Raw genomic sequence first — 23,975 nt, 5'->3', positions numbered from 1 at the left:
ATACACACATAATTATAAAAATAGATTGTTATTCATCAGATGTGATGCATCCCACTTCCTTTCTTTAGGCATAAATGTAAAGGATTCTTCAATCAATAAACACGGTAAGCAAGAATTTAATATCTAATTAAATTAATTAATTACTACATACATTAAATTATTAAGTTTATGTGCATTGTTATTAAATGTGAGTAAATTCTAGTAATGTATTGAAATATTAAATGTGTTTAAGTTAAATGGATTAAATGAGATTTTTTAGAGTTTAATAAGTTTTTGTGTCTAGCTAATGAAGATGAATCTATTATGTGATAATGTAAAAAGGGGGTTTATGCCTGTACTGCAGATAAACCGGAGGTTTTTTTTTTTGTGTGCTTCGAGTAGCTTTTCTGTTAGCATTAGCTTCTGTGTGAAAAGAACAAATGGACATGAGATAAAGAATTACTTTTTCATTGAAATAATTTCTTTCTGTTATGGGGATAAATGGACTTTAGAGTGTAAGAAGAGAGATCACTAATTAATGGTCTAATAACTTGAACAGTAAGACCATCATCTTTGGAGCTTTATTTCCCCATTTGTATTCATACCGTGTTTCCCTTAATGAAACAAGCTTTGGAACGTTAAACCTTTAGCTATGTTGCTAAGCCACGAAGCGAACAGTTCACAATTTTTATCGCTTCACCCAATAACTCAGATATTTCTTCTTACACATCAAAAAGTTTCTACACAACGTTCATATGACCTGCTATAATAAATGTTTTAGTAATTGACCCCCCTTGCAATTTATGGCTGAATAATCTGATAAAGCTCCAATGCTACTGTAAAAACACTATTTTTTTCCCCACTTTTAAAAAAAATATATATTTTTGTAAAACTTCAGTTCAATTGTAATATCTGTTCACATTTATAAGAACATGAAAAGATTAATTTTTGTCAAGGTTGGTACTCGAACCATGGTTCGCTGTGTGAGAAACATGATCTCCAACGGGGTCTACAACAGTATGCCAGAGTGGGGCATATAAACCCAAGCAGAGTCATACTGGTTTAAATTATTATTTATAAATTAAAGAGGCCAAATGAAAAGCCATAGTCCACAGCTCCAAAAAGGGAATGACAGAAATCTTCCAAAAGATCTTGAGCAAAAATACCTAACCAAAAACACAAAAGGAAAATGGAAAAAATTTACACAGTGTAACTCAAGACATTGCTGGAGACAAACCACAAAAGAAAGACCACTAAACAATTATAGCCAAGCAAAGACTTGAGTCAAGAAATGGGACTTAAATTCACTGGGGTTAATTGAAAACAGGTGGAGACGATGTGTAAATAGTGCAATGCAATGGAAAACACTGGCAAAAGTGTAGGAACATAGTAAGGTACAGAGATTATTACATTTAAGATACAATTAAGCAACAGAAAATAAAAAATAACAACTGACGCTCAGAATTTAATCACACACTCTTTTTTCTTACTGATGGCAAACTGAAATCATTTTCAGCAAGGAACGTGGGTAAACATTGGCTAAGCTTGTTAGCTAACGCTAGCAAAAAAAAGCTCTATTCTCAAATGTTAGCTGGCATGGTATTAACTTTATCCATACAAACTAGCTGAATGTTAATTGCTAGCAGTGTATAAAACGTGTGCAGTTTCAATAGATAATTGATTAAATTACATAAAATCAAAATGATTAAAATGTTTCTAAATTGTTACTACTTTGTTTTATTGAAGTCCAATAATATTGCATGAATGCTGATGCTAACACATTTCGATCCTAAATCGTTGCAAAGTACATTTTGGTTTTGGTTTCCAAATATAAGGACGATTTTAGAAAAAACCTTGTGAATGAATGGGAGGAGATTTCCATGTTATTTTTTTAATGAAGCTAATTGAGCTAATATTCCATCGAAAAATCTCCTCCAAAGCTGCAGTAAAGATCCTCAAGCTCCTCATTGCTTGAGTTGCACCAGGTTAATCTAGAAAGCAAGTTAGTGCGAAATGACAGCCTAAAGTTCACCATGAGATTACTGTGGATGGTATCACAAAGAAAGATAGCTGTTTACGTTCTTCTTTGGAACGCCTTAGGATTGTTTCGCAATCAAATGTACATCGCTGAACAGATGATGACTATAACATAACCAACTTGAAGTTTGATATGATAATGAATTCAGAAATTACAGTTCCTGTGTACACAATTGCACTTTATACCTATATTGTACACAGTTATAGAAGGGAATTATTTATAATCACACCATTTAAATAAGAATCTGTTCCCTTTTCAGTCATCTTTACTCTTTGGGTTTCTTTCTCATGTTCTATCAGGTTATTCTCTTACCACTGTTGTCTCTGGCTTTTTTATTAGGGACAAATGTATATGATATATTTCTATAAAGCTTCTTAATGACATTGTTCTTTTTTAACACTATAGAAATGAAATGAAATTAAATTCAAATGTTTGTAGTCAGTTAGTTAGGACTGGTAAGAACCAGAATTGTTATAGTTGCAATGTGTGAATTGTGTGAGCAGTAATTTTACACCAAGTGTGTATTATAAAGACATTCTGATGGAACTATACAAACTTAAGCAAACTTATAAGTTTTCAAGACCACATTATCATTGAGAACTATATTATGTAAAATATTTGATATTAAAGCCACTGATAATGGGTGATGAGAACAGTGAGGCCACTTATTAGAGTGTAACCTGGACTTTTGCTATCTCCAACATCATTACTGCACTGTAATCAGGAATGGAAATTGCAATTGTACTTTGTTACTGTGCTGTGTAAGTACCTTAAGACTAATGTGTCTGTTTAAAAATACCCATTACTAATCACAAAGGTTCCTCTTTTATTATCCAGCCAATGACTTCATGCTATAGAATACATCAGTAAAAGTGATTTCTGACAATTTTATTTTCAATTCAGTTGAATTAAATTCAACAATGTAAAAAATAACCGACTCACTAAATTTATCATCTTCATAGATTTTAATTAATTAAATTAATTTAATTATAAAATAAAAACTTTCTTTTTAAGAAACTTTCTGATGTTTGCTTGAATATATTTATGGCTGGATAATTGTAAATTCTGGTAATGTGCATTGCTACAGTGGTGGATTTTTTTGTCCACTGTGGAGTTTCACAAGTTCTTTCTGGTTTCACATAGGTTTAAAAACCTCCTACTCTCCAAAAACCTGCTGGTAGGTGCCTCGGCCATGTTAAATTAAACGTTTTGGGTGGTTCCATGAAATTCCAGAGTAAGAACGGAAGCTTTGAGGATGGATTTGGGCTGAAGTTAATGTTAACAGTCTGCTACATCGACTCAGAAATATAGATTTTTTTTATCACCACATTATCTGTGTAAAGCTGCTTTGAAACAATGTTCATTGTTAAAAGTGCTATACAAATAAACATTTATTGAATTGAATTGAAAATTGCTCCTAGGTGTGAATGAGTGTGTAACTGTGTAGGGGCATGGTGACTCAATGGACTGAGATCACATTCACAGCAAATTCTTCTGCCTCGTTTAAAAGTGCGAAAGATGATCTAATATGAGAGAGAGAACCAGAGGGGACAGTGCGAAGTCTCCTAAATCCTGAATATATATATATATATATATATATATATATATATATATATATATATATATATATATATATATATATATATATATGGAAGAAATCACAAGTATAAATTCAAATAAGATTTTTTTTTAAGAATTTAATGTAAAAATGTTGGTTCAGTGTGCATTATACAGTACTGTAAATATAAACTCTACACTAAACTAAACTCCTACTTTAAAATTTGCATATGAAACTTTGCATATACATTTTTCTCGTTTAAAAGAAACAAACCTAAACAAAAACATCCATTTAAGGCACTTTTTTTATATAGCTGATCATGGATGAGTGAAATAATTGTAAAACTAAAAAAGTAAATAAAAAAGGGAATCTGTTACAAAATCATCCCTGAGTTTCAAATAAAGTCTTCAACAAACAATTTTCAACTTCCCCTCACAATTTCACTTCTTAATGTGGTTAGGTAAAATAATGGCAAATTTATGCTAGCTTCTAGTTTTTAATTACACAGTATAGTAATTTACTTAACATCACCTAAATTAACTAGGCTAAATACATTTACATAAAATGTAACTTTAACTTAGCTAAGCTATCTAACTGCTGTTAGCTGGCTGCCATTTTGGCAGAATTGTATATAGGCAGTTAATGTTGTTAATTTGCATGTTGTGTAATTGAAACCTGTATTCTTTTAGCATATTTCATGTTGATCTGCAGGAATAATGTACAATTAGGTTTCAGTCAAAATGTTTTTTTTTTTTTACAGGGAAAAGCTCTTAAGATAACTTAGACTTTTCCAGGGGGAAGTGAATGAGAGTGTATTAAAGTCTGTATTGGAGCACAGAAGGAACACTGTCATCTGGAGCTAAACCAAACCACTGTACATGTTAAACTAAGCGACAGGGAGAGAGAAAGTTTGGGGGTGTGGTTAAGCTCAGTCGGGCAGTCGGTGTAGGGATGGAGGCAGGCAGCATATGCCATTACGTGAGCGATGTAATGCTGCTCTTTAACACCATGAAAAAGATGCGCCATTGGGCCTTTTGCGTAAATTGCCACGTCTTCACCTCCATGAGTCTCGGCATCTAATGGCACAGCGGCCTGCTGCATGTATTCCTCATCCACTAAAGAGTTAAAAAAAGAAAGAATAGTTAATGTACATACCGGACTCTGCTTATACTGTTTAATCTGATTGACACAAAACCTTCTTCAGCAGCATTATTACTTAATTCAGGTTGTGTTTACACTTGGCATTGTGATCACCGTGATCCAATGAAGCAGATTAGATCATCAGTCAATCAGGACATGACGTGGTTACACTTGGCAACATCAACTGACTTCTCTATCTGGATAACTGATATCCGGATCTGTCTTTCAGGTGCAATATTTAAATCTGTTGTCAAGTAACTAAATAATTTGCAAAACATTAAACAGTTGGAGAAATATTTTGCAAATTATTTAGTTACTTGACAACAGGTCAGTGATTGGGTATAAATAGTGTATCTTATAGAGGCAAAGTCTCTCAGAAGTAAAGATTGGCAAAGCTTCTGCAATCTGTGAAAGACAGTGTCTACAAATTGTGGAACAATTTCAGAATAATGTTCTTCAACCTAAAATTGCTATTTAATGCATCCATCAAATTCAAAATTACCTTTTTATTTTTACCTGATTATATTAAAATGGTATGTATTCTCAGTTTAAACAATTGATAGGTTTATGAAATTTGCAAATCATTTCATTCCGAGTAACCGCTATATATTGTACACTTCCTAGTTCTGGAAATTTCTTGGTTATGAGGGAAAATTAGTGGCCTTAAATCAGTTTCTATGAACAGTGGCCAATAATAGCACCTTTAGTTCCAAATTAGTTGTGGACCAAAATCTTGATCACTTAAGTGCAGCCAAGGACGCACTTATGATTACTGATATCACATGGTCTGCTGCAGAGTCTAAATGAGAGTTTATAGCCATCATCTTGAAACATGTGACTAGCAATAAACTGATAAACTTGTTATCACATCATGTGCCGTGATTTTTCCATTAATTAAAAAGTTAATCTGTAGCAGCTGGTTAAACTTTGAATTTGGTCCCCTCGTGAATCTAACTCATTTGTCCTGTTTACATTTCAGAGACGCTCAGATTGAAAACTGTGAAATTAAATTTTTTAAAGGGAACACAAAGATTTTTGTAAGGTTGCAATCCAGAGCCAGGTTTTTCAGCAGAACAAGAACATCTCACAGTCCAGAACATCCCAATACCATCTTGCATTGTTTGATAGTTCATCCTGGTGCCATCTTTTCCTCAGGCAAGCACCTGGCCTTCTGAAAGATGTAAAAGAATAGATGATCCATCAGTTCAGGCCGTATTCTGCCATTGCGTTATAGACTATTCCTAAAACTTAAGTGCCCATTGTAGCCGCTTAAGCTCTGGTGGACAGGAGTCAGCATGGGCACTCTGACACTCTGCAGTTACCACTCTGCAGTCACCAGATGGGCTATACCATTACTCTCCACATGCATCTATAAGCCTTGGGTGTCTATGAACCCTACTGCTGGTTTACCAGTTCTCACATGGATCACTTTTGGTTGCATGCTAACCACTGCATACCAGGATCACCCCACTTGCGGTGCCATTGTAATGAGGTAATCAGTGTTTTTCAATATACCTGTGAGTATAGATATGAAGCAGGGAATATAATTAAGGTGAGTGTTTGCGGGGTGTTTCCTAAAGTCCACTATCACTTGACGTGCAGTCGTTTGTTAAGAGGGAGCATAGCAGTGGGAAAAGGAAAAATCCCTGAGAAGCGCCAGTGCTGACTGTCCGAGTACAGGAGGTAATACCTCCCAGTCTCACCTGTTGTTTCCTGCCTGTCAGGAAGCTGGTGATCCACTGACAGATGGCACAAGGTAATAGTGAGCTTTAGGAAGTTGGAGTGGAGAATTCCTGGAATTATTGTATTAAAAGCGGAAGTAAAGTCGACAAACAATGTTTTGCAGAATGTAGTGCAGCCCCATGTTAACTGCATCATCCAATGATCTGTTTGCTCAGTAGGCAAACTGTAGAGCATACAGCAGCTGTTCTGTCACCTTTTTAGGTGGGCCAATACCGGCTGCTTAAAGGTCTTGACCACGACAAATGTCGTCATGACAGCTGCATATGCACGCCTTTTATCCCATGCAGTGCTTTTTCTATGCTTGAATGCTTTAGGCTAGTTTCAGGTCATTAGTTTGGTTTTGGAGAGTTAGTTATTTAGTTAAAGGGAAACTATGGCTAATGATGTGTGCTGCTATTTAGTATAACAGCACTAGTACATTTTACTATTTGCAACACAACACTTTTCTGTATTTGTTTAATGGAATTCAAAGTCTAGCAACTTTGTAACAGTAAAACCATTAGTTGGCTTAGATATCTAAAGTAGTCAGAAAGTCAGGCAATTTACAAAAGTTATCTAGGGCAAAACCAGAATCTTTTATTTTTTAAGCTATAAAAACTAGTCCAATATTGTTAATTATTATCATCATTATTATTCTTATTCTTTTTTTTTTTTCTTTTCTTCATGTTATTATGTTGAGCTAATTTATGAGTTGCTCAAAGTTGCTGGTTCCACAACTGAAACTGACTGTATAAGACTGTAAAAAAGGCAGTACTCATAATCACTCTCCAGTGTTTGTAATGTGTTAAATCACACTCCTGGTGTCACCCAAATAGGTGTTTGATACTCATACTTTTGAGTATGTTTCCTTTCAGGTTTCTTCCTCATACCATCTAAGGGAGTTTTTCCTTGCCACAGTAGCCTCAGGCTTGCTCATTGGGGATATATACACATACATTTGAATATTAGTCAATTTTGTTCCATAATTTTTACCTTCTTCTAAGCTGCTTTAATGCAGTGTCCAACGCTATATAAATAAAAAAATAAATAAAATAAAAGATAATATTGTTAAAACACATACTGTAATCCACTGCTGACACATTCGCTCTCGACCCATTCACATGCACGTATCCGGGCCCGTTAGCATAAAGTATACTAGTGAATGGAAGTCTGTCATCTGCATTCTTTGGGGCCAGACCTTAAAAAAACAACAACACAAAAACCCAGATGATCACAACAACTTTCCAGTTTCCTACAAATAGAAATGTCAGCACTAATCTGAGTCACACACCAAAAATAGGGTTCCCCCGTGGTGTGTTCCCACCAAATGTGAAGACATGTGAGTGATCTGCAGTGACGATGGTGAGAGTTTCAGACTCTTTGGTGAGCTGAGATGCTCGATGTATTGCTTGGTCGAACATCACTGTCTCCTTTAGAGCCAGTTTGGCAATGCCAGCATGGTGGCCATGATCAATCCTGCCACTTAAAGATGAAATAAAACCATTAACAAATATTTATAAATTAAATTAAAGCCTAATTGGGTCATGCTATAATTGCAGTGATGACATCATGTTTCAAAAGTCATGAACACTTTTTTAGCAATTATAAACATTTAATTTTTTAAAAGTGTCATACCACAATTGTCAAAGGTGTGTCTTGCCTGCACCATACATTTACACGCAATAGATTTTGGATGCAATTACTATTTTGGGTAATTTTATATAAAACTACTCATCTTCAACAAAAAGAAAAAATCCTTTTGGGTTCTTCCTGAGGATCTGAATCGCTTTTTCAGTCATGTCTACGATGGACGGATCACGTGTCCAGTTCCTGAAGTACTCAAACCTCATGTCCTTTGGTTCAAACAGCCCTGTGAGAAACAGTGATTTCTGAAAATTAACGATTTGATGGACCATAAAAACAAGTAGAATACATTACCATCCACTAAAAAGTAAATAATTGAAAAGAAAAGAAATAAAATAAAATAAAGTAATACCAGCAGCCAATAAAATAAAGTCATAAGCAATAAAAAAAAATTATTGTTATGAGTGAATATTTGATTGTTCATATATTATAATTTAGAATTTTTTGGTTGAAAAATATAATGAAACTATTATTCAATAATAGCTGCTAAATATATATATATATATATATATATATATATATATATATATATATATATATATATATATATATATATATATATATATATATATATATATATATATATACTGTATATAATGGTGGTCTGGAGACTATAATAAAAACATAAAAAAAAAAAAAAAACATTACCCATGAGACAATCTGTAGTGTTAAATAAAAATTTAATGAAACTATTATTCAATAATAGCTGCTAAATATATATATATATATATATATATATATATATATATATATATATATATATATATATATATATATATATATATATATATACTGTATATAATGGTGGTCTGGAGACTATAATAAAAACATAAAAAAAAAAAAAAACATTACCCATGAGACAATCTGTAGTGTTCACATCAACTGCGTTTAACTGCTCTTTATTCCAAACATACTGAGAGCGTCTTTCCTGAGAAAAAAGAAAGAAAAATTTACAGAAGACACATCATCTTTACAGTTTACATTAGCTTTTGTACAATTTGTCATCATTGTAAATTGTGATTTTTATATTATACAGTAATACCCTGTTTTACCGCGGTTTGAATCTTGTGCCCGTGGCTTATCGCGAATTGCATTTGCCACACAACTATTTTGTTTCGCTGATTTTTCTGGTCTCTCACTGATAGCACGATAGACCAAAAAACCTATAGGGAATTGTTTTTATGGAATTGAATGTTGAAATAATGAAATTTATTAATAAAAATATAATTGTTAATTAGAAAATAAAGTAAAATGTTAATACAGTACAGTACTGTATACACAAAATAGCATTTTTGGGGTGGGGTCCGTTTATCCCGGATATTTCGTTTATAAGGAGAACGAGAGTCTGGGTTCTAGAGCCGGTACTTCATAGTTCCCAAAAAGGACCGAGGGTTGCGTCCTACAAACAGGCTATATCTCAAATCAGATCCGAGGATTGGTTTATCACGGTAGATCAAAAGGATGCGTACTCTTATGTATCCATCCTGCCTTCTCACCGGAAGTTCCTGAGGTTCACTTTCGGGGCCGAAGTTTACCAGTATCGAGTTCTTCCGTTTAGCCTTGCCCACTTGCCCCGCACGATTTAGTTCACAAAATGTGAACTAAATCGGCGTGAGTGTGAAAACTGAATTCCCACAACGTTTCAATGCAGTGTCTCGTTCCCTTAGGGAACTAGGGTTACATACGTAACCAAAAGATATTCTTTATTGTTCTGACAAGTATATATTTGTATTATTGTTCTGTAAGAGACTTTTGGTAACTGGCTCTGGGATATACTCTATTTATTAAATCCTGTCCTTCTCCGAAACTCTCCTGATTGAAACCTAAACACACTTTCCTGTTGTGTAATTCACCTTCCGCTCATCCAGCCATGTCTCGATCAAGTTCCTCTTGTCCAAGCGGTTACCTTTCCGTGAAGATGAAGAGGGATATTCTGGATCTGGTGTGCCTTTTGGTGTCATGTACATTCTTCCACCTCCCAGAATAACCTAAGTTAAATAAAATTATTAATAACATAAATCTTGTATTAGTATGTTTGTTCATACATTTATACACACATAAACCATATGTAAAAATGATTAGTATGCTATGGTATGATCCATACTATAAATGTGGCTTAAATGTTAACACAGTTTAAAATCTGGTTCATTAGCTAAGATCTTAGTTTGAACTTATAGAATACATTTTATGGTTAGTATGTTTTTTTTATTGAATTAGGAATAATAGGGCTTGTTTGAGATCAGGACCGTAAGAACATTTCATAATTATAATATTAAACGCCTAAGTAATTACATGTCTATGCGAAAATGACTAAAAATAATAAACACTGGATTCAGCAGTGATGTAACACATCATCCATTAATGGCTTTTGAGCATCTTATGAAGCAAGGTTATCAAATAGCATTGAGCTATAAACTAAGATGTGGTATTTAGATAAAGTCCAGACATTCAAACACACACAGTATGCCAGTGTAAACAATAAATACGTGTAAAAAACAAAAGAACACTCTGCAGGTTGCTTTTTTAATAAATAATAAAAATCAATTGCAATTTACTATGATTAGGAAAAAAAGAAATTAATGAAAATGATTTGATTATAGAAAAATTCTCGTAATACTCACACCATAATTAAATGTCACGTTTACCATCATTACTAACGGACACTTCCTGCTTTTTTAAAAATATTGTACATCATACTGTTATGTATGTAATAAAACATAACAGGCTGTACTGTTTATGAAAACACTACATGAAGCACAAGCAGGGTGATGAGATGCATATGTGTCAGTGAAGTGTAGCGATGGTGAAAGTGGTGTGTGATAATGGTGTCAGTGAGGTGTCAGTCATACGTCAATGTCGGTGTTGGTAATAAGTTGAGTAGAAATGTCCACACAGCCGTCTTGTTGGGCTTGGGGTGGTAAATAAGCATCACTGTACCATTTGCGGTCTACTGAATGAGCATACGCTGCTGCCGGAGACGCATGCTGGACTCGAGTGGTAGTCACAATGCCAACTGATTTGCCTACAAAGACACACAATAAAGCATTAAATAACAATTATTTTCAAGCAGAAACTGCCGAAAAAACCAAAGTCATTAAACACAAGCCATTGTCCCTCTTCCAGATTGAAAACTATATGCATGAGGAAACAATCAAAAGTTCTGGGTAAATCAACAGAAAAGATTGTTAACATCAAAGGTTACTGCATGAAGCTGGAACTGTACATATATTAAAAACCCCTTGTGAATCTTTTTAGGAACCTTTCTGAAGCTATTAACCATTTAGGAGCCTTGACGAACCTGTCAGAAGATCCTGCTAGCTTCCAGTCAACTTGGTAGACCTTTTTTAAGGGGTTCTTAAATTTTTTTTATGATCATTTTTAGTGCTTAATAACAAATTAAATGTTTTGAACCCTTTCGCCAGTCTGCATATAATCCAAACGAAGGAATCATTATCGTGTTACTTAAAAAAGTACTAGTACTTTTAAAAGTTCTAGTTTAAGTGATTTTAGAGGAACATCAGAGATGATCACCAAGTGGTGGTGCTTCAGATTTCCTCAGAAAGTCCATGCACAAGGGTTCCTACACCAGTGATACTTTTAGCTCTTCTAAACTGCACACACACACTGAATCTATTTAACAAACACATGATATAAAAGAACATTTTCCTGTTTTCTGGAAAATGTTTGAGGCACAGCAAGGTTTTTCATCGCCCAATGCTGAATTGGCATATTTGGACATATTTTACACTTGTTCAAATACACACATAGGCCACCCTGAGGAACTGTACACATAGACACAGACCTTGCTCTCTCTCTCTCTCTCTCTCTCTCTCTCTCTCTCTCTCTCTCTCTCTCTCTCTCTCTCTTTCTCTCTCTCTCTCTCTCTCTCTCTCTCTCACACACACACACAGTGTTTTTGTGGTTACACTAACTGTGCAGCAGTGGAAGGAATTATTAAATAGCAGTGTGGTGCTGGTAGTTGGCAAATTTTAAGACCTAATGTTAGGAAAGTGTGTGTGTGTGTGTGTGTGTGTGTGTGTGTGTGTGTGTGTGTGTGTGTGTGTGTGTGTGTGTGTGTAATTAGGGGTTTCAATTTATTTTTCTAGTAAAAGAAGAAGATGGAGCACAAAACTCCAGATCATGTACATGAGAAAAAGATAAAAAATTGTTGGTCGCTGCTTATCAGTATTTGTCTACATAATCACCTGTATTATAGATAGCAAGCTATAAATGTTGGGTATAAACACACATCAGCATGGCACCTTTGTCCTTCAACATTTAGATTGTTACTGTTACTGGCATCACACTATCAACAGGAACTTTTAATTCAGAGTCAGGTTTTACTCACCACTGTAAATCCTTCAATCACTAGCCCTTCCACTCACTCTAACCGCACCCACCACTGTAAAACCCTGCCCTCACTATCCCTTTCTCTTAGTCTCACCCCACCTATGACTGTAAAATCCTCCTCTCACTATCACTTACACTAACTCAGTGGTTCTTGAAATTTTTTAATCATTCCCCATTTGAAAGGGAAGTGGATTTTCAAGCCCTACCTGAACTTCATCACCCAAAAAATGGTAATGAAATATTTTAAGTTTAAGAATGTCTAATTTACTGGAATATTAAGTTATCAAGTTATAAAATAGAAATAATAAAAGTGAAGTTGTGTTAGGTACCCTACTTAGATTTAGTTTTTACTTGCATTAATGACCAAATTGTTTGTGTGTGTTTGCTTTGAGTGTATAAACTGAATTTTTAATAGAGAAAATCATAAATGAAGAATGAAATGAATAAAAAGATCAATTAAGAACTCACACCAAAAAAATATTAAAATTAAATAATAATAATTCACATAAATATAAAAATCATTCCGTCCCCTGCGCCCCACCTGTCATGTTTTTATTCCCCACTAGAGGGGCGCACCGCACATTTTGAGAACCACTGCTCTAACCCTACCAACCCAGCAATTAGGATTGCACAAGCCAGTGCACTCTTAGGGTTGCGCTAGGAAGGACATCCAGCATAAAACATGCGCCAAATCAAATATGGAAGAGAATTTCATACCGGATCAGTCGAGGCCTGGGTTACCAACAACCGCCACAGGTAACGTTAGCCAACAGGGTACCGGTGGAAATTGGGCTACTGTTGGCCGAAGGAGAAGAAGGAGAGGAGAAAGACGTCTACAGAGACGTCAGGGAAAGGAGAAGTGTAGGAGAGTGGAAGTTAGGGTTGTATGACTGGTAAAGGGAGAGAGGGAGCTGATATGATGGAGAGGAGAAAGGTAGATATGTTGTGTGTTCAGGAGACCAAGTGGAAAGGGAGTAAGACCAGGAATATTGGAGGTGGGTTTAAACCGTTCTTTCATGGTGTGGACAGTAAGAGAAATTGTGTAGGGGTGATTCTGAAGGAAGAATACAGTAAGAGTGTAGTGGAGGTGAAGAGAGTTTCGGATAGGGTGATGAACGTGAAGCTGGAAGTTGAAGGGGCGATAATAAATGTCATCAGTGCCTATGCTCCACAAGTGGGTTGTGACATGGAGGAGAAGGAAAAATTCTGGAGTGAGTTAGATGAAGTGGTAGAAGGGATACCTAGGAATGAACGATTGGTGGAAACTGAAGGCGGAAGACTGTAGTGTGAGATTCAGGGAAAAGGTCAGACAGGGGCTCTGTGGTGGTGAGAAGGTGCTGGATGATTGGGCAACTACTGCAGAACTGATGAGGGAGGCAGCTAGAAAAGTACTTGGTGTGACATCTGGAAATAAAAAGGAAGACAAAGAGACATGGTGGTGGAATGAGGAAGTGCAGTAAAGCATAAGGAGAAAGAGGCTGGCAAAACAGAATAGAGATCGACAGAGTGATAAAAAAATGTAGGACAGGAGTACATGGAGTTGCGGCAGCAGGTAAAGAGGGATGTGGCGAAAGCCAAGGAAAAGGCATATGAGGAGCTGTATGAGAGGATTTGTACCGATTGGCCAGGCAGAGAGACCAAGCTGGGAGGGATGTGGTGCAAGTTAGAGCAATAAAGGATGGAGATGGAAATGTGTTGACTAGTGCGGAGAGTGTGTTGAGAAGATGGAGGGAGTATCGATGAGAAGGTTGGATGGTGTGGAGATGGTAAAGCAGAAAGTGGATAGGATTAGTAAGGAGAAAGTGAGAGCAGCAAATTAAGAGGATGAAGAGTGGAAAGTCGGTTGGACCAGATGACATACCGAAGGAAGCATGGAGATGTTTAAGTAAGATGGCAGTGGAGTTTTTAACAATATTGTTTAACAGGATTTTGGGAGGTAAGAGGATGCCTGAGGAATGGAGAAGGAGTGTGCTGGTACTGATCTTTAAGAACAAGGGAGATGTGCAGACCTGCAGTAACTACAGAGGAATAAAGTTGATCAGTCACACCATGAAGTTATGGAAAAGAGTAGTGGATGCCAGGCTGAGAGAAGAGGTGACCATTTGTGGGCAACAGTATGGTTTTATGCCACGGAAGAGCACCACAGATGTCTTATTTGCTTTGAGAATGTTGATGGAGAAATATAGAGAAGGTCAGAAGGAGTTGCATTGTGTGTTTGTGAGGAGTTGAGAGGAGTTGTGGTATTGTATGAGGAAGTCGGGTGTGTCAGAGAAGTATGTGAGGGTGGTGCAGAACATGTATGAGGACAGTGTAACAGCAGTGAAGCGTTCAGTAGGAACGACAGACTGGTCCAAGGTGGAGGTTGGACTGCATCAAGGATCGGCTCTGAGCCTTTTCCTGTTTGCAGTGGTGACGGACAGGTTAACGGACGAGGTCAGACAGGAGTCTCCATGGACTATGATGTTTGTGGATGATATTGTGATTTGTGGTGAACGTAGGGAGCAGGTTGAGAAGAGCCTGGAGAGGTGGAGGTACGCGCTGGAGAGAAGGGGAATGAAAGTCAGTATAAGTAAGACATAGTACGTGTGTTTGAATGAGAGGGAGGGCAGTGAAGTGGTGCGGTTGCAGGGAGAAGAGGTAGAGAAGGTGGAGGAGTTCAGGTACCTCGTGTCAACAGTGCAAAGTAATAGAGAGTGTGTTTGAGAAGTGAAGAAAAGAGTGCAGGCAGGGTGGCGTGGGGGAGAATAGTGGCAGGAGTGATTTGTGATAGAAGAGTATCTGCGAGAGTGAAAGGGAAAGTTTTTAGGACTGTGGTGAGACCTGCAATGTTGTATGGTTTAGAGACAGTGACATTGAGTAAAAGACAAGAGGTGAAACTGGAGGTAGCAGAGCTGTAGATGTTGAGATTTTCATTGTGAGTGACAAGGATGGACACGATTAGAAACGAGTTTATTAGAGGGACAGCGCATGTAGGACGTTCATGTTAGCATACCTTGCAATTTAGCACGGTGTAAGACTGAATAAACTTCATTTCCAAAAGTCGTGTTGCACTCGGAGGGGACAGCACTTGCACTTACACCCACCGTCTTAGAGTTAGCTTTAACACCGCAGTGGTATGCTGTAGCCGTGCCTGCACTGTCTGCTACCTGTTTATCCACACTGTATGTCTGCACACATCACAAACACAAACATGTTAATGTCAAACAGATCTCAGTCTAATTTTCTACAAATAAGCTGATTCAGTTTAGCTGGAAACCAGCTATTTTAAGACAATGAAAATGGAAAAATCTTGTGTAAATTTGTGCTCAGGGTTTCCTTGTGTACACATCTTTGTCATGATAAAAGTAGGTCTTTTTTTTTACTTTTTTCAGTAAAAATAAACAACACAGACATATGAAATAAATGTGATGTACACAAAGCTGATGTAAATCATACTCACAAATAAATTGTGAGTATGATGATGCTGATGCTGATTATGTTGGTAAAGATAATAATGATAATGCACTGATAATGATCATGATGATGTCGTTTTTTTTTTTACCTTTGATAGTGCAAGGTAAGGAAACTTATCCATGGCGAGGACAGTCTCCTCCCCTGTTTGTCCATCTATTTGTCCTCTCATGATTCGTGCAGCTGAGACAGTGGACACGCCCATTCCTGTTTGACAAATCATTGAGACATGGATGTATAATAATTACTTATACAAGAACATATACGCAAATACAGTATATGATTAATGTCTAAATTAATACATTCTAGAAAGATATGAGCAGTTTCTATGTAATCTGTATTTTTTTTACCAAATTATTTACATATAAATACAGATACCTAAGCAGAGACACACTGTGATGTACACATGCACATTAATAATTTATTACTATTTATAATACCATTGACAAACAAATCTATGGGGTTAGGTTTTGTAAAGCCGCTTTGAGACAATGTTCATTGTTAAAAGCGCTATACAATTAAAAATGCATTGAATTGAATTAAATGGAATTTAATGAAATTTAACAAAAAATCCAGCTGGGCAATGCCTTAGGCAAATATCTGGGCAGATTATTGTGACTAGACAAAGTCTAATGTTTGGTAAATAACCATTTCTGAGTAAAAGCCTATAGTTGTTCAAAACTTCCATATTGGCGAAGGCCCCATTCAGGCCAAAAGCCCTTTGTTGGAAAGCCATTTCACTGGGTAGACTACTTTGGAAAGAAGCTCATAGCTAGAAGAGCCTTGTGTTAGACTGTAACCCAATGTTGGAAAAAAGCTTTATGTTCAGAAAACACAATTAAGTTAAGAATTCTTAGGTTAGACAAAGCTTCATGTTGAGCAAAAGCTTCATGTTAGGAAAAGCCATATTTTGGCCAGAAGCTTCAAGTTGGGCAAAGCATGATAGAGAGAAACTTAATGCTGAGCAAAAGGCCCATGCCATGCAAAAAGACTCCAAAGCCTCCAACCCAATTGCTGTAGACCTTTGCACAATGAATCAGAGAAAGTTGGGCCAGAGCTTTCAGATCATGCATTGATTGAGATCAATTTCATATAAAGTCATTTACAAGCCACACCTTGTTTTAATGCCCCTTAGCCAAACTTACACATCATAACTCACCATCACCAAGGAAAAGGATAATATTTTTGGCCCTGTGATTCTGTGGTTGAAGTTTAAGTGCCCCATCCAGCATTTTCCTTGCTTGTTCATTCCAGTATGAAGGATCTGCTTCCCAAAGAGCTGTTTATGAAGAGAAAAAGAAACCCATTAAAAACAAAACATCATCTTATAGATCACAGTAGAGCTTGGGGCCTGTCTTATTTACAGCCTGCTCAGACACCCAAACTGAACACCCACCCATCACACACAAAAAGTGCTGACCATACCATACCATACCATACCATACCATACCATACCATACCATACTATATTATAAATCTCTAATTAATATCTGCTTTTAGAATGCTTTACTATATAAACATTTTGGAGGATCCGGAGGAAGAGTCCTCCACATGCATGGTGGAGGAGCCGAAGCAAGAGGAGAAACTGGAGCTCAAGTTTCAAATAAAATTTTGGAAATGACAAAGAGCCCAGCCCAATCCAGGTCCAAGTTCTTTTGCCTCTATGGTCAGAATGCTTTGGAATGAGAATAGGTGTCAAAATGGTATCCCACTCCAGCCTTTCTGTATGCTCTGTTGGCAGAACAAACAGTATTTGCAGTCAGGGCCAGCAGCAGGGGTGGGCTTAACCCACCCAAATTTGCGCCTTACCTACCCAATCAAAGTTTGATTTTTATTATTTTAGCTAATGGAAAGAAATAATCAAGAATATACCAGCATCATTTCTAACTTCTGATTGGATGGGCAGCCTACAGCCAAACTGGATTTAAAAAATAAGTTCTCAGTCTGTGATTGTTGTACAGCAGCTAATGAATGCTCGTTTAACCGTCATTAAATTTCATTACACTTTATTCAACTGCTGTTACAACTTGATGTGTGTGTATAGTTTTTTAAGTCTATATGAAAGCCCAGTGCTGCATGTGCCTGTGGAGATGCTGCTGTTAGCACATCAGAGGCTATGGCTAATTTCAGATTACCCTCCACAAGTACTGCTCCTCCTCAGTCCTCAACATGTGCCAAAAGCAGACCCATCTCCTGGCTGTTTCAACCCCATTTCAGGTGGTTAGCGATTTTAATACCAAGGCTCCATAGGATCCAATATTAGCTAATTGCCCAAAGCATGCTATCAGTATTGTATACTGCTAATTTAATCTTTCCTGGTACCACACACCACAATAACTGGAGACCTGGTAATTGGTGTGTCTTCAGCATCATGTGAGAGTTCCTTCTCAACACTGTCAAGAATACTAAACCTCATTGACACACCATGTTGCATAAAAGAAAGAGGAATTTAGTAATCTTGGCCCGTGAGAAATTCATAACAAATACTTTAGACATGGAGGAATTTGTAAGTATATTTGCTAAGGGAAAAAGGAGACTAATGCTGTAGATGGATGGATGGACAGAACTATAGCTAGACAGAAAAAAATAGAAATATAACTAATAAACAATACAAATAAAGTTGCAGGTTGCTGTTGGTTATAAAGAAATAAGGTAAAAAAAAAAAGATATTTATTTTTATAAAAAGTGGCAAAAGCAATGTAATGTTCTGATACTGTCTTTGGTTAAGTAATGAATTGAGAAAAAAGTAAAAAAGAAAAAAAGAAAATTAAAACATTCTATAAAAGTGGAAAAAGGAAACTTTTTAAACAATGTTTTGATTTTGTACTGAAGTTTGAAAAAAGGCTTGTTAAATTAATTTAGGAAATCTGAAAACTAATCTGATCCAATAAAAACAAGATTTATGGAGTTTAAAGTTAAAATACAGTTAAGGTTTTAAGTTTTCAAAGTTGTTTTCATTATTACTGTTCATTTATATTTAAAAATTTTTATTTAATTTTTTATTTTGTACATTTTAGTTATTAGGAGAACTGGATTAGGTGTTGTGGCAACTACCACTGATTGTCCACCTATTATTTGTAAAAGCCCACCATACTATAATTGGCTAGAACCGGCCTTGTCTGCATTAATGCATTTGTTATATTAGTTCCATTTATATGACTGTCATAATGTCAATATTGACATGCTTTTTGCATTTACTTTGTAGAATCCACAGACTACCACATGGTGGAGGAAAAAGAAGGATCTTTTATGCTGAATAGCAGGCTTCCATTAGATATATGGTTGTGGCACAAAAAAAGGCTGAGAAGAGGTGACCATCTGTGTATGCAGTATGGTTTCATGTTAAGGAAGAGCACTAGGGATCTAATATTTGCTTTGAGGATGTTGATGGAGAAGTATAGATAAGGTCAGAAGTAGAGAGGAGTTGTGGTATTGTTTGTGGGAGTCAGGTGTGTCAGAGAAGCATGTGAGGGTGGTGCAAGATATGAGGGCAGTGTGACAGTATGAGGACAGTGTGACAGCAGTGAAGTGTGCAGTAGGAAAGACAGACTGGTTCAAGGTGGAGGTGAGACTGCATCATAGATCAGCTCTGAGCCCTTTCCTGTTTGCAGTGCTGATTTGACAGGTTGACGGACGAGGTCAGACAGGAGTCTCCATGGACTATTATGTTTTCGGATGATATTGTGATTTGTAGTGAGGCTAGGGAGCAGGTTGGAGAGCCTGGAGAGGAAGAGCCTGGAGAGGTGGAGGTACATGCTAGAGAGAGGAGGAATGAAAGTCAGAGGTCATTGGGCAGAGGGTCAATGTTTCAGGGTCCGGTCAGATGGGTGTATCTCTATTGACGGTATGTAAGGATTGATTAAATATTCATTCTACTACATTTTGTGGTGTTTTATTAAATTATTAAATGCTCATTAATTGCTAATTAATTAAATACATTAATAATTAATTAATAAGAATAAGGAATGTATATACATATAATATAATGTATATTTATGAGAAGACATAAAAAAACATCCTCACATATATATTCACACACACACACATGCACACAACCGGCATTTTTCCTTTTTCCATTTACCCGGATGTGAAGCTTACAGCAGTGTTTAGACTTTCCTTTTATTAAAACATGCCTGACTTTGTGTTGTAGAACGCCTCTCCCCCCTTACCCCCGTCTTCCCCTCTCCCACAAAACACTGTGTTATTGGACCCCTTTCATGTGGTGCATATTTTTGCACACCACTGAATTCTTTGGAAAAATGATAAAGCGACTGTACTAGCATCGGCTCAGTTACAGTATGTTGTAGTATGTATATACTTCTAAATGTTTTTTTTTTTATTTTTTTATCTATTCCAGGCTATAAATTTGCAAAAAGCGTACTAATAAAAAAACTTGTCATAGTCAAGGCTAGCTAACAAACTAATGCAGTATTTCTCACTTGTTTTTGGACAGTTCCTGAAAAGCTGGAAAAAGCATTCAATGCAACTACCACAACCATTTGATAGAACTTGTCTATAAATGTACACAATTTCAATAAATGCATGTGAGAGATTGTTAATTAGAAAATGAGGGTAATTTATTTCAATCAGTACGACCTACTTGATTTTTCCACACTGTCTCATTCTCTGTCCTAATCTTTTCTTCGGTTTCTGTTATCTCTGCATGATATTTGATGATTTCAGTCTCACACTCTGTTTGTCTTACTGTCTGATTTCTTGTCTGTCTCTCCAGCTGTGTGTGTGTGTGTGTGTGTGTGTGTGTGTGTGTGTGTGTGTGTGTGTGTGTGTGTGTGTGTGTGTGTGTGTGTGTGTTGAGCATCACCACACTGCTAAACTCCTTTAACCAGGATGCATTTAAGTGGGAAATAAAAGTAAATTACATTTTTCCGGCATGAGGTAGTGGGGGTTGAACACATCGTTAAAAGTGAGAGAGAGAGAGAGAGAGAGAGAGAGAGAGAGAGAGAGAGAGAGAGAGAGAGAAGAGAAAGTTAAACAAACACAAAAGTGGGAAAAAATAGACAAGGAACCTTCAGTCAGCAGATATACGCATCATTAGTTGTCTTTATTAGCATTAAGAGTTTGGCTATATTCAATCCTATGAATGAAAAGAGACTCAATGACAACAAACACAGACACACACAGACAAACACACATGGGAAATCCAGCAGCTAATAAAAGTGATATATGAGCTTCTCCTACACTGAGGCCCCACATGAAGAAGTGAGGAACCCAAACTCCTGCACAGACACGCCTGCTTCATTAGTGCTTAGAAACACAGATAAAGAGGGAGGTGTAGAGAGTACATCAAAAAGATCCTTGACAGACAGAATAACAGACAGACAGACAGACAGATATATATAAATATAAATATATATATATATATATATATAGATAGATAGATAGATAGATAGATAGATAGATAGATAGATAGATAGATAGATAGAATGACACAAAAACACAGTCACACACTTACACCAACATACAAGCCAAACACATATATTCAAACACAGTAGATAAACATTATACCTGCAGTGTGAGCGTGAGTGTGATGGAGAAGTTGCAGAAGTTGTAGATAAATGGAGCTGTACAGGAGCAAGAGGTCAAGTTGCAGCTTCATCACGGCCTGATCTCCAAATAATCTCCACTCAGTTTGTCCAAACCAAAGCTTTGCCTTCTTCTGTCCAGACTAAGCCCTGTCTGTTACTGTCCAAATTCAGCCTTTGAGTCTTCCTCTTCCTCATCTAATCCAAGCCTCTGTCTGCTCCTGTCGCTTCTTATATTCTGTCTTTCACTGTCACCCCCTGTCTTTTGTCTCCTCCTATCTTCTGTCTTCTTCTCCTGCCTCCTCCTCTCTCCTCCTGTCTAAGCCAACCCCAGACTCCTCTGTGTCTCCTCCTTTTTTCTGTTTTGTCCCTTCTTGTCTTTTCCTATCCTCTACCTTTTTTCTGTCTCCTCCTGTCCTCTATCTGCTCCTGTCTTCGGTTTTCACCTTGTTCCTGTTCCTCTACATCAGAACTTGTGTAAAATAGTTTCCCCCATCCTGTGACTATCAGTGAGGTGCAGAATAAGTGACGCTGGTGTGTGTGCATTTCTTTCTCTCTCTCTCTCTCTCTCTCTCTCTCTCTCTCTCTCTCTCTCTCTCTCTCTCTCTCTCTCTCTCTCTCTCTCTTTGTATGTATGTGTGAAAGAGAGAGACTAATCAACTTTAGCCTAGGCAGAGAAAAATAGACAGCTGACAGAGGGCATTTTCCACCTTACTGGCATTTGAATATATCCCAAAGCACACACACACAGACACTCTCTCTCTCTCTCTCTCTCTCTCTCTCTCTCTCTCTCTCTCTCTCTCTCTCTCTCTCTCTCTCTCTCTCTCTCTCTCTCTCACACACACCCACACACTATCCATTGCTCATTTTCTAAGTAGCCATGAATAGACCTCAGGATATATGTGTACACTTTTAAATGACTGTTGACAAATAATGTATAAAGGTACATTCTTCAAGTTTGAAAAAGCTCCTAAGATTAATTAAATGTTTAAAAAAGATTCAGTTCGGTTTTGTTTGTATACAAAAAGAGACATTGACAAACACGTTATGCAGTGCAGAGTATTTTATGGAGAAGCATCATAAATGTGTGCTTCCAGATTTGATTTTCTGTTTTAGAATAATAATGCTAACAATAAAGAAGTAGTAAAGTTTGTGTGTGTGTGTGTGTGTGTGTGTGTGTGTGTGTGTGTGCATATGGTGTGTGTTTACTTTGGTGAGACTATTTTTCTTCAGGGTAGGTTGTCAGACCATAGCTACACATAAATGTGTGTGTGTGTGTGTGTGTGTGTGTGTGTGTGTGTGTGTGTGTGTGTGTGTGTGTGTGTGTGTGTGTGTTTATGGGGGGATTATTTCAGGAACAAGCAGGGGCTTCTAGCACACATTATGTCAGTCATCTCCATTTACATGATCCAGCAGGAAAACCACATGTTTACTTTTCTGAGTTTTGAGTTAAATAATATAAAACCTCTTTCTTTCCTCAGGAGTTAAGAAAAAAAAAGTAACATGAATACATGCATTTTAAAAAAAAGGAAAGACTGCAGTGTGTCAGGAGCTCATAGTGACCGGCTGATGAAAGAAAGAAAAAGATTTACCTTCAATATTTTGAGATCATATTTTGTACATATGGGTAATACTGTATAAGATTATAATGGGAAAATATTTTAGTAAACCATTTATTGTACAAGAAAGAAGAAAAAAGAGCATTTTGCCAAGTTATGTTCTGATATTTTTCATAAATAGTTTCAACTAAATGGGAATAACATGATAAATAGAAAACATTTTTGGTTTAAGAAGGAAAGAAAGAAAGACTTCATGTAAACATATAATTTCAACAGCATGATAAATAGAAACCATATATTGTTAAAGAGAGAAAAACAAAAGAAAGAAAGAGAGAAAGAAAGAAAGAAATACATAAAGGAGGAAATAAATGGAATGAATGAATGAACGCACAACGTTTTGCTCTAAAATTATACAAACGTATCTAAATACTTTTAATTTAGTTAATAACAATATTATGACATTTATCCTACAAAAAAACAAAAGAAAAAAATCGGAATAAGGAAAGTTGCATTTCTGCATGTTCTTGCCTGAAATGCTCCTCCAACTCAATCCGTGGCATCATGTGAATAACTTTAATTAATTACACAACTTCATTTTAAACTGGAGGCTATGAGCTTTCATCACTTGTTAGGCAGCAGTGTAAAACAACAAAATGCATGATTTAAATAATGAAAGCAAAGAAAAGGAGAGGCATTGAAGTCATTTAAAATATTTCCCTAGGTCTCTTTACATTACAAAAATGCTGTAAAACCGATTCATAGGAAATGTTTTTCTGTGAGAGATCATCGGCACATGCAAACAATCAAACCAAGATTTGTCATTTTGGGATGTTTTGGTAATGTCACTATGGAGAAGTGGTTTCCCGGCTGTAATGAATCAGTTTAATTGGGCCAAAGATTCTTCATCAAGATGTCACTTGGTCATGAATTTAATAATAATAATACAAATAAAATAAGATTAATATAATACTAATAATGCTATAACAATAATA

General features: G+C 36.4%; 1 protein-coding gene across 1 annotated transcript; it reads right to left on the bottom strand.

Annotated features, from left to right (window-relative positions):
- Positions 1-3,708: 3,708 nt before the first annotated feature.
- Positions 3,709-21,618, bottom strand: alpi.1 (alkaline phosphatase, intestinal, tandem duplicate 1). The gene is made up of 11 exons (XM_083559501.1): positions 21,408-21,618; positions 17,041-17,160; positions 15,973-16,088; positions 15,424-15,598; positions 10,931-11,103; positions 9,935-10,069; positions 8,934-9,009; positions 8,169-8,307; positions 7,729-7,919; positions 7,519-7,635; positions 3,709-4,690 (listed from the first exon to the last, which is right to left on the bottom strand). Exons 1-11 carry the CDS (start codon positions 21,496-21,498, stop codon positions 4,425-4,427), a joined length of 1,599 nt encoding a protein of 532 aa, XP_083415627.1. The 5' UTR covers positions 21,499-21,618; the 3' UTR covers positions 3,709-4,424.
- Between the last annotated feature and the right edge of the window lie 2,357 nt (positions 21,619-23,975).

Source organism: Silurus aristotelis, assembly GCF_946808225.1.
Source record: "Silurus aristotelis genome assembly, chromosome: 13".
In the NCBI taxonomy this organism is placed as follows: Eukaryota; Metazoa; Chordata; class Actinopteri; order Siluriformes; family Siluridae; genus Silurus; species Silurus aristotelis.
Note: the sequence above shows the minus strand (reverse complement) of the source record. Positions and strands in the feature narration are given on the sequence as shown.